Source organism: Tetrahymena thermophila (assembly GCF_000189635.1).
Source record: "Tetrahymena thermophila SB210 genomic scaffold scf_8254813, whole genome shotgun sequence".
In the NCBI taxonomy this organism is placed as follows: domain Eukaryota; phylum Ciliophora; class Oligohymenophorea; order Hymenostomatida; family Tetrahymenidae; genus Tetrahymena; species Tetrahymena thermophila.
Window position 1 is genome coordinate 371036 of NW_002476569.1, and position 12441 is coordinate 383476.

The 12441-nt window shown below is 23.1% G+C and overlaps 1 protein-coding gene across 1 annotated transcript; it reads right to left on the minus strand. All coding sequences in view use genetic code 6, as the record gives it.

Annotated features, from left to right (window-relative positions):
* Nucleotides 1–813: 813 nt before the first annotated feature.
* TTHERM_00363160 (transmembrane protein, putative) lies at nucleotides 814–10379 on the minus strand (the record flags this gene model as incomplete). The annotated part of the gene is made up of 17 exons (XM_001007427.2): nucleotides 814–1130; nucleotides 1188–1469; nucleotides 1525–2607; nucleotides 2801–3257; nucleotides 3310–4278; nucleotides 4337–4465; nucleotides 4581–5238; nucleotides 5433–6811; nucleotides 6872–7333; nucleotides 7441–7961; nucleotides 8219–8558; nucleotides 8616–8914; nucleotides 8965–9258; nucleotides 9334–9483; nucleotides 9590–10006; nucleotides 10060–10221; nucleotides 10283–10379. The coding sequence occupies 17 exons, from the start codon at nucleotides 10377–10379 to the stop codon at nucleotides 814–816; spliced, it is 8016 nt and encodes a 2671-aa protein (XP_001007427.2).
* Nucleotides 10380–12441: the final 2062 nt, after the last annotated feature.

Genomic DNA, 12441 nt, shown 5'->3' on the forward strand with positions numbered 1-12441 from the left:
CCAGGATAAGTTAAGTTTCATTTTATCTTCAAATTACTTTCATAGTAAAAATTTAGTTAGATTTTTTTTAAAGTATGAATGTCAAAGCTGATCAAAATTTTGAATTTGTATTTTTAATAATTATTAATTTCAAATAGCAATGTTTGATTTTGTATCAAAAAAGCAAGCAATGTTGATAAGTTAAAAAAAAGTACAGATTATTTATTTATTATTTTTTATCTATTCAAAAATAAATAAGTTTACAAACTAAAAAAAACAATCTTAATTCTACTTTAACTTAAATGAAAGCAATAAACTAAAGCTATTTTTAGCGAAAAATAAAAATATTTTACAATATCAAAAACCACGTATTAAAAAACAGGAATTATTTTTACTTTATAGTACTTTCAGGTTTTAAATCCTGACAATATCCTAATGTAAGAGTTTAATACTTGAAATTATTATAACTAAATTAGATTATTAAATAAAGAAATTAATATAATATTAAATAAATTTATATATTAGTATTTTATATATATTTATGTATTTTGTATGTAGTTTATAATTATTTAAATAAATTTTAATTTTGAGAGATATAAAATCTCTTAAAAATAATATTTATAATTAAATAAATGAATAATATTTATTAATATATTAAATTTTTAATCAACACCATAAATTTTAAATTTATTTTTAAAAATATTAATTTTTATAATACTCTAATAAAATGATGCCATAAGTCCATCATTCCAAATAATTTTAAAATATCAAATAAATATAAAAAAATAATACAATGAATACTTTTAAATATACTATTCAATATTTTATTATTAATCAATTTTTATTTTATAAATAAGTGACATTTTTATCTCCTTCATGCATGTCCAACTCTATTTGCTCATGATCAATAGGTTCACTTTCTTCAGACTTGCTATGACTGGAATCACTGTAGTTTTGTTGAGTATTTGGAATAATATCTTTAGAATCTCCCTCGTAATTTATCTGATCTAGCTTATTATCATTCGAGCTAGGTTTATTTTCAATTTATAATTGATTAAAATTTTATTCAGGATTTTTTCTTTATTTAAGATTAAAAAGCCTAGCATTTGAATCAAAATTGATATTCCTATTTGTGAATTCTTCTTTTGTTTCTAAATTTAAAAATTAAAATTAGTTTTAATAAAGAGCTTTAAATTTAATTTAATTACCTTGGTAAGTATAGTTATTATCTAATTTAAGCATTTCAATTTCATTGACGTTATTGGTATCAGAAATTTTTAATTACTCTACTGTGTTTCTGTAATTAATTTATGGTGAGATTTCAATAGATATTTCTTTCTAATTTAAGCTATCTCGCTAACTTTTTTATTGCAAATTTTACTTGACCTCTAACTATTTATCTGGCTGTTGATTTTCTTATTGTTTATCTTTATCCACTAAATGTATTTCTTCATCTTCGTGTTCTCCAAAGATGTGTTTATAAGATTCAACTAAAATATAAAAAAATTAGTTTAAATAATTTGTAAAATTTAATAAAATAAATACCTATTTGCATTTAAATAATATTTAAGAAAATCTTCTTCTTTTCTTATGGTTTAAGAGCTAAAATTTTCTTGAATAAAGCTTAATATTTTTGTTTTACTTCAGGCTTCATTTGCTTTTTCTATTGCTCTTTCTTCTTATATCTCTTAAAGAAGGATATTTTCTTTGAAAGAGCTTCAACTATTGTTTCTATTGCTGCCTTGATCTTTGGAATATAACCACTAATTATTTTGCCTAAGATCTTAAAAATGAACCATAAATTGATTATTACAATCAGTGCTAATGAGGTGTACACGAAATAGAAGAACTAATTGTCATACATAAATAAGCCCAAAAGAACTGTCAAAGCGCATACATTTGTTGAATTAACATCAATTTCATTTATATCTGACTCTTAATAAGGATGAATCATCATAGAAAGAATTCCGTAAGCAGTGATAACAATAAAAACAAGGATACCTTTTGTGACAATACTTTAAGAGTAAAAATTTAAAGCTAAAATAATAGCTAATTTCTCAGCCATTTTGACAAATTCCCAATAAAATGCGTAATTTTAATATTCTTTGTATAAAAATCCATATTTCAATTTAATTTCGATAGATTCTAAGTTTTCTTTGTTTCTTCTAAGCAAAAAGAATAATATACCAGGTAGTATAAACACCCATACTAATAACATAGGAACAACAAGTGATAAGGCATATAAGTAGTGCTAACTAGTATAACACACAAACGAAACATTAGACAAAATATATTTAGTGTCACCAATTTATCTGCAGGAAAGAAGAGCAATAATTTAAGCAACTAGGTCAGGTTGAATGTAAATAATTAAAAACATAATAGCAGTAGTTAAAATATACCAAGGAAATTGCTACTTCTCCTACTTGCTCTTTTTACATTTTTTCACTAAATAATAAATCAGCATACAGGTTAAGAATAAAATCATATAGACAACTGGAATCATTAGAGAAAATAAAAGTCTAAGATATATAATTGGCATACTTGCATTTAATTCTTCCAAAGCACAGTCAAGAGAATTCATAGTTTACTTTAGAGGCTATCCTACTGATTAAGGAAACTCAAAAATACCTTTTAATTAATTATTTTTATTTAAATAGTGAAAAATATATCAAATAAACTTGATAAAGTTAAAAGTAATCCATAAATAAAATTAAATTATAAAAAGAGAATAGAAACAAAAATTATTTTTAAAATGAAAATATTAATTGAAAAGAAATAGTTTAGAAAATTCAAAAATGTAAAATAAAAAATATTTATTTACCTGAAGGAATTGAAAGGTTAAAAGTTGCTATCGATCCAACAATTTGAACATAGTTAGTTAACATTTTGATGAAAATTCCAGACTTGTCTTCATCAGTTTTAAATTGCATGCCTATACTCTTTTAGGATGGGATTTATGGGATTGATGTCCTAGTTGGATATTTGTTATCTATTTAACTAAAAGAAAATCTGTTTTTTTAAGTCATAAAATTTTGTCTTTTTTCTTTGCTAGTTAGGCTTACAGTTTTTCTTCTCATCATCATGTGCTTTTAAATAGTCAAAACAGCTACTTTTTCTCTTAAAACATCAACATCTCCCTTTATTGCTAAACACATAGAAACTAATGTCCAAACAGTCATTAAGACAACTATCCAAACATTTCCTTTAATCTAATCACATCTTGTACATGAATATTTTGCTGATTTTGCATAAGGTTTACCCCAGTGCTCTCCATGAATCTTTAAAAATAAAAAGTTTTAAAATTAATATACAACTATTTATATAAATTACATCGCATTCTTCACAAAGTGCTCCTATGTGACCTTCGTAGCAAATATTGTTACCAAAACTACCGCCAACACAGTTATCAGGTAGATTAGAGCAATCAATTATTATGTTACTGATGTTAGTTTTTCTCCAATACCCTGCATTTGCAACAACATTTGTTCCTCCGTTGCAAGTAGCTCCTTGTGGGCATTCTTAGCAATTTGAAACATCAAAAGAATAATAATTTACAGGACAAATTTAGCACTATGTTACCTGATCTAGCTTTGCAATTTATTCTCCAGGGCCGCACAGTCTAAACTGAATAAGAATATTGAAAGTGTAATTTTAAATGAATGTTTATGTATTTTAGTCTAATGTGTAAATCTATTTAGAAGTAAATTAAATATTAGCTGATGAACCTGGTAAACCTGTAATGCTAATATTATCAAATTTGAAAGCTTTGAGCAGAGGATCATATTTTGCGAAAATATTTTCACTGACTGAATATGAGGATAAATCTTTGGTTTTTTGATCAATATTAACATCTATTTAAAAGGTGTTGTAATCTTCTGATGTAATAGGATAAACTATCTCACTTTTATTGTTTAGCAATACAAATTAAATGTCAGATAAATTAGCTCCGCTCCTAAAATTATTGATAACAATATGATCTTTATCTACAACACCGTTATTAAGCTGCAAAAATGAATCAATATTGCTAACTCTCAGCTATGAAGGATAAGAAACTTCGTCACTTCCGTAAATTTAGCCAACATTACTTGAAAGAACGTTATTTTTTTATGTGTCAACAGATAAATTCTACTAATAAATTCCACCTCCAATACCTGCTTTATTATTAATAATTTTCGAGTTAGTCATTTAGACACTTTATTGAGCAGAATTTAATATTTCAGAACTTATGTACATAGCACCACCTCTTACATTGCATTCGTTTCCGTTAAAAGTAGTTTGATCCAAGTTAAGAGAAAATTTCTATTTTATTTAAAAGTTATTTATTTTTTTTAAAATAAAGGAAAAATAAAATGCTTACATCATTTTAAAGAGCAGTCAAATAAATTGCTCCCCCATCACTTTAAGAATTACAGTTTAAAAATTAAGTATTTGATATTTGATTTGTGTTATTTATTCCTTAGATAAATAAAGCGCCTCCAAAAGTTGACTATTTTTAAAAATAGTTATTTTTTATTTATTTATCCACAAAATAAACAAATTTTAGTAAAATAAATTATATTTAAATGGAATTTTTTAAAATATCAAAATTTAAAGTAATTTACTTGAATTTGTTAGAAAACTGTGTTTTCAATATTTAGAGTTCCTTAAGAAACCTAAAATGCTCCACCATTACAGTTAGTATTGCATTATATATTAGAGAAAAGACTTCCTTGATATACTTTAATTATAGATTAAGTTGTAACTATCAAAGATGAAGAAATTGCCTAAGGTGTTTGATATATATCTTACTAAATCAATCTACTTTAAGAGAACTTTTAGCTAACATTTTGGACAGTTAATTAAGAAAAATCTAATTAGCTTTAGCTTGAATAAATCATACTTGTTGTAAATGTTGAGTTCAGTATTTAACTATTGCTTATTTTTACAGATGAGTTTTAAGAATTAATTAACAATGGGAATGTAGCAGATTGAGACTCAATATAAATGTTAGTAATATTACATTTATTTATTACTAAATTTGAATTTAGTAAATTAACAAGTGTTGACTATTATGGATTTTTTGCTCTGTTGATAAACTAGCTATGAGCCATTGAGTTTGAACTAAAATCTTCTGATAGAATTTAGTTTATATTTTAAAATTATATTCCTGCATTATTTACATCAATAAAGTAGCTATCTGCTATTCCTTTTACATTTTTAATATATCCTCCTTAAAACGAGATAGTATTCTACTAATTAACTTGCTGCTCTGCGTATTTTCTATTTAATAAAATTTTGTTAGTTAAATGAAATTATTGTAATAAATTTAACAAATTTAATTTGAAAAAACAGCTTAATATTTATTTTATAAATACAATTTATATTTTCAAAATAAAAACCTTTATAGCTATTTTAGATTTTCATTACTTGATAAAATTAATAGTTGTGTTAATAATAATATTAATAATATTTACTGTGATGCAATAGTAGAAGCACTGCCAAATAGAGTATATATATTACTGAATTGACAATTTTGGCAATTCATCTAAAGGATTTAGCCTCCATCATCAATAAACACAGCTCCACCATCTAATGAAGCATACCCTTCGCTAAACATAGTATTAGTAAAATTAAGGTAGAATATTTCACCAAAAGAGACTAAATATAGAAATGCTCCTTTAGATGCTGTGGCCTTTGTGAAATTAGTTTTCATTATAGTTATATTTTAGGCCTTTGCATTAATCATGCTTCCTTGAGAATTGAACAAAGACAAAGAATTATCGTTAGTAAATGTAGAGTTATTAAATGAAACATTGTCTATTGTTAATGTATAGGTTTAAATGTAGGCAAATCCATATAGAGAGTTACTGTATGAATTTTAAAATTGGCTATTTTTAATAGTTATAGAACCAACATAGTTCAAAATATATAGTGCTGTACTAGAGAAGGTTAAAGTGTATTGGATACTCTTCAAAAATATGTTTTAAAATGTACAATTATCTAAAACTACTTGGATATCATAACCGCTGACAATATACAAAGGTATAGCTTCTGTATTTACACTATTTTAATATAGTTATAAGTCACTAAACATACCATTTGTAATTGTTAAGTTTGCTTGTTAGACTTCACTATTTTGAATTTTTATTAAATTAGAATCTTAAGATTTTTTCTTAGTGACTTAAATTTAATTAAAGTTGGCCTATTATATTTCCTTCATTTATAGACATCCTGCTGTAATTTTACTGGGAATTTTAGCAAGATATTCGTCATCATTTTAGCAATAAAATGTATCTATTTAAATCGAATTAGCATTTTCTATTAATCCAAGTTAAATGTCAAAATGATCAGTTAGATTAGTATTTTAAATTTATATTTTGGCAATTTTGCTAGTCTAAAAATATTAGGCTGTATTTAAATCTTCACTACTTTATTAGAATAGATGATTATTTACAAACGAAACACCATTTAAATCCAGTTCATGAGAAGGAGATGCTTTCATAGAATAAAAAGCATCAAAAAATATGTAGGTAGTTCTTGCCTAAAAAACATTATTTTAAACAATTACGTTGCTAAATGAAAAAACTTAATTGGCTTGAGTTAGAGTTGTAACTGTAGAAAAGAATGATTTTTTACAAAAGGTGTTACCACTTACAAGCATGTTATTAACTGTGTACTGTCCTGCAGAGAAAAGTACTGAAATGATATTGTCATCTTAATTTGCGTTATCTGAGCAACTATTACCCGATAGGGTAATATTTTAAATGTTAACTTGGATATCAGATTATTACTATAAATAGCTAAATGATTGTCCCAAAGTTGAATTAATTATGGAAACATTAAATAATTATATCTATTATATATAATTAAAAAAATGTGATATTTTAGATGAATAATTATTTGTAGAAATTACTTGAGTAGAGTTAAAAGTATTAATAACTGACTAATGATTTGTGAAATCTTCTTCCACTATTTCGTATTTCAAAATAGTTAACTAAGTTTATTCAACAAAGATCGATTGACAGCTTTTAGGGATGGAGGTTGACAATAAAGTAAATTACTAGATATTATTAATGAATACTCCTTGTTAAATATTTTAAAATATTAATCCACAATTATTTTATTCTGTGTCTAATCCATAATAAATTATAATATCTTAGATATTTATTTAATAGTAATTCTACAAATTTAGTGTGTTTTAATATTCTAAACTTGCATAAGTCCCAGGCTAGCTGCTTTAGAAGGTCAATTAAATGATTTTGTTGAAGTCAAAATTCATCAAGTTAGGATTTAAATTCAATAAGAAGCCAGGTTGTATAACAATATTTACACTCATATCTGAAACTCCATTTACCATTTATTTGTAATATTGTGCCTTTTTTCATATTTAAAAGATTATCTTTAATTTTTTAATCTTTAATTAATTGTATCAATATATTAAAAAAAAAAGTAATAAGCTAATAAATGAAAATAAATAATTACTTTGATCATAGCAGTAAGAAAATTATCGGAAGTAGTAAATGGTTTATTCGTAGTACCTATTCCATAGACACCACTTTAATCATATTTATTAGTAGCCTAAAAGCTATAAGATTGTGTACACTAAGTGCATAGCTTTGAATCTGACAAGCAGTCTTAAATTGAATAGAATAAATTACTAAGACCAAACTATACCCAAATAGTGTAATCATTTAGCATTTCAATGAAAATAATTTTATCTTATACTTTCTTTGACTGTAGCTACAAAAAGAAGTCAAATTGCAAAGATGTTGTGTTGAATTTGTAAATAAGAGCTATACCCTAATTTTAATCACCTATAGCTACCAACTATGGCTAAGAAAATGCTCTTAAAGCTAATGGTTAACTACTTAACTTAGAGAGGAGTTAATAGCTTCCTGTTGCCAAGTTAAAAGAATATACATTATTATTAGAACAAGAAATAATCAAATATTTGCTATTTTAATAGTAAAAGACTTCTCCAATTACAGAATTAGTACAAATGCCTTTGATTTTTAAAATTATTAATTATTTAATACTTTTCAAATAAATTTTAAGATTAAGAAATTAATAGCTAAAATAGTTAAAAAATAATATTAAAAAATAAATATATTTAAATGATTAAAGTAAGGTAAATAAAATTAATTAATTAAGATAAATTAAAAATAAAAAATATTAACATGTATTTTATGTATTTAAAGAATAATTTATTTTAAATTATAAATGATTTAATAAATAAATAAATAAATAAAATATTTTTTACTGAAATTTATTGAAGACTTAAAGGGTATGGTTGGTTAACTCAAATCCCATGTATAGATAGTACCTGCATTATCAACTCCTATTAGCTCTTAGTTATTTGCATTCTGTAAGGAAGATATTGCAAAGGCTGTTTATATAGATGTTACATCAGTTTGATTTGACGTTAGATTATATCTTTCTGTTGTTGACAAACAATTTATGAGTTGGAAAAGATAGTTTTCTGTTTTTGCTTTATGAGGAAATGCTACTGCGACCCAAACTTTACCATTTAAAAAGTAAGGGTCTAAATTTAAATTAACATTATACCATTATAATCCGAATGAAGATGTTATATTAGATGTCTATTTTTAATAGCAACAAATTAGAAAAGTCAAATAAATAAATAAAATAATTCTTACATATTCGTGTTAGTTTAATGGATATATAGGGAAAATCAAAGCTAAACTTTATGTTTAACCATTCACAACTGTGCTTGCTTTGACAAAATACCAATCGAAGATATTTTTTATTTAATAGAAGGTGCTAAAAGTTTAAAGGTGACCAATACTTAATGTAGGTTTTTATGTATTTACATTATACATACCAAAATTTCCTCTATCATAAAGCAATAACACGTTATTATCAAGGAGAATAAATCTATCCGTTTATCCTTATTATTATCTGATAAATCTTCTGCAATAATTATTTCCATAAACATCTATTTAATGTATTCAATTTTAATAAATTTAAGTTTAAAAATTAACTTACATAAGTTATAGGAGAACTAAAATGTTTAATAGTTAAAAATAGTAATATAATACAAAGAAGAAATAAAGAACACTGTATTTTCTTCTATTTTGTACCATCTATAATAGCTTTTAACATCATTCCACCCATAATTCGTAATATATGCAGAAGAAAAATCACTGTTGAATGATACATAAGCATAGTATATATACTGTTCTTCTCCTACCCATAAGCAAGGGTAAGGAAGTCCATTGTAATTAAAGTAAACGAACTCAATGTTAGTAAGTACATCAAGAAACTAATAGTTATATAATGCTAATTTATATAAGATGAGAGTTGATAAATGAAATTCATAATAAATATTAATTCAATTTGTAATAAGTAAATTACATGTTTTAAATAGAGTTTTGTAAAGACCTTATTTTGCGTCAATTATTTTAACTGCAGTAATTTCTAGGTATTTTCCTGCCATAAATAAAATATCTTCAGTTGGATGCTTTGTGAAAGATTTATATCCATCTTTTTCAGCATAAACTAAGGCTTTTAAAATATATAAATAATATTGTTTATTTAGTTATTAAGTTCTACTTTCATAAATAGAAAGCAAAAAAATAAATAATTAGATAGATATTATAATAATATTTACAATCTTAGATATACCCATAGAAGGTATAGTTCAATTATTTAAGGTCTATTCCCCAAGCTATAACACCCATATCGTTAGTGGTCACGATTATATTATCACCATTTTTAAGTGTATAAAGATCAGAATAATATTGATATAGCCATTAATTATCAGGAAAGACTAACAATTATGATGTATTATCCATCAATAAGACAACTTGTTGCTAAATAAAATCAAATATTTATAATTGATTAAAATAGTTAGTAATAAGTATATAGTTAGTTCCTTTTATAAATTGAATTGTCATAAGATTTGGAATAGAAAAAGAACTCAAAGCCTTCAAAGTATAAGGGTCTGCAAAGATGAGGTTGTCATAATTCGAAATGACAATTTAATCAATCTAAGAGTTGTAAAGCATTTCTATTATCACATAGTCGGCTTTTTTTTAATTAACATAATAAGAAATAAAAATTTTAATAATATCCATTTACGCTTGATAACATTGATAATTTCACCAGAAGAGGAGGACATATCGTTATAATATACTATACTCGAATCTTAATTTTACTAAAATATTGTATTTATAACCAGCACATTAGTTTGAGGTATTCTTAGGTAATTCTTTACCACAAACCCTTAATACTTCTAAGGATCTATTATTTTTTAAAAAATTAATATTCAACAAAAAGACATTTACTGGACGATATAAATTACTTTCATATGTCTGTAAAAGGGGACACTGACCACAAAATATGAAATTAATGAGAGTGATCAAACTTAATAAGAAGCTATTTATCTTGCTGAAGTTCATTTTCTTAATACTAATAATTAATATGTGTTTATCTCTTTTTTTAATTAATTAAAACTTATGTAATTTTACAAAGTATTGATCCTATTTATCTATCTCTTATTTCGTTTTTGTGATTAACTAATTAATATTTTTGATGTTTTCTATTTTAGAAAAAATCTATACTACCTAATTCTTACTTTTTTTGATTGATTTTTCAATCGATTGATGAAATAACTCATAATTTAAAAAAATTAGATTGCTTTTTGTTTTTGGATTCAAGCATAGTTTTTATCAACAAAGATATCTTTTTTGTCCAATTCTTTTGATTGCTTATAAAAATTAACGCACTATCTTAATTATTTAAAAATCATCGATCGAAAAGAAAATTTGAACACTTATAAAGATTATCTTGTTCATGTACCTATCAAATATTACATATTTAATTAGATATTTAGAATAGTTTCTAAAAATTGAAAGTAATTATTTATAATAAACAGCCCATTTTCTATCTAAAATAATATTTTAGAGAAATATAAAATTTTATTTTATAATTATTTCTTTCTTTAGTACTAGTAAATTGAAAGATAAATAGCTATAATGTTTTTAATTTTATTTTTAATTATTTAAAATAACTGAAAAATTTATATTATGTTAATGAAAATGACATAATTGATTATATAAATTTTTAGTTTAGCAATGTAATAATATTCATATTTTAATATATTTCAAATAATATAAAGGAAAACATACTTTTTACTTAATTATAATAGAATTAAATATATATTAAATTTATTTTATTGTGTTAAAGTTAAATATTTGTTAAGTTTATTTTATCGCTAAACTAACTCAAGATATCTTACATATTTAAATTTAAAAATGGAATTTATACTAATTTTATAATTTAATCATATTATTAAAATCAGTTAAGTCATAGTTGTATATTGCTTGGATTACTGTAATTATATTTATTTATTTCTAAAAAGCCAATTAATTAATAAATAAACAAATATTAAGAGATATTATTATTTTTATGTTTAAACTGGATTTGCTTGATTATTGATTTATTAATGAAAAACTCGCTTTGAGTTTGTGATTAATCTTCAGAATTTATTAAATTAGATTGATATAGATAGATATTATTTTTTCTTAACCAGTTATTCGTTTTTCTCCTTAATTTATGATAACAAGTGAATTTTTTTTAATTTTGATTACAGAAATTAAAATTTACAACAAAATACAGATAGTCCAGAAATCTATATCAATGGTATTTTGATCAAAATTTAAATTTTTGTTTTAAAAATTACAAAACCTTATATTTTTATCTTAGAAGGTTAGTGCTTATTTATTTTATGAACAATTAAATTGTTATTTTTGAATATTGCTTACTTAAACGCAATAAATAAATATTTACTATATTTAATTAAATAAAATCATTTCCAAAATTAGCTTAATAAATTTATAATTTTAATTTAACTTATGGTAAAAATAAAAAAATTTCTTTCTGAATTCACATTTTATAAAGTTGTTTTTTGGAAAAAGTTATGTAAATTATATTTTCATTTAAATTAAAACGAATGTCTTAAATAATTATATATTTCTAGCTATAAATGTATTCATCTAAATGAATAAAAAACTTAAAAAATATAATCATATATTAATCAAATTTATATTAAAAAAACACAAATAAGGTAAAGGTTCATATATTAAGACCGGTTTTAAAAATATATTCATTATTTCAAATTAGTTACACCAAAATAATAAAAAAGCAAAAATATATTTATTTTTATTTCTTTATTAATATTTTGCTTTTTCAAAAATATCTTTCTTCTATTCATCTAAATATTTTGAATAGTTATTTTATGTTTGCATCGCATATAATTTTGTGATTTAAATACTAAATTTAGAAAGTTTTTTTAAAGTTTATTAAGAGTTTTCTTAATATTTACAAATTATTTACTATTTAATTTGGTTAAAATATGATTTTATTAATTAAATGAATAACTGAACATCGCTTCATTTAAGTTAATTAATAATAAACTAAAATATTTATTTATAAAATAAATTTATCTCTTGTTTTTTTAAT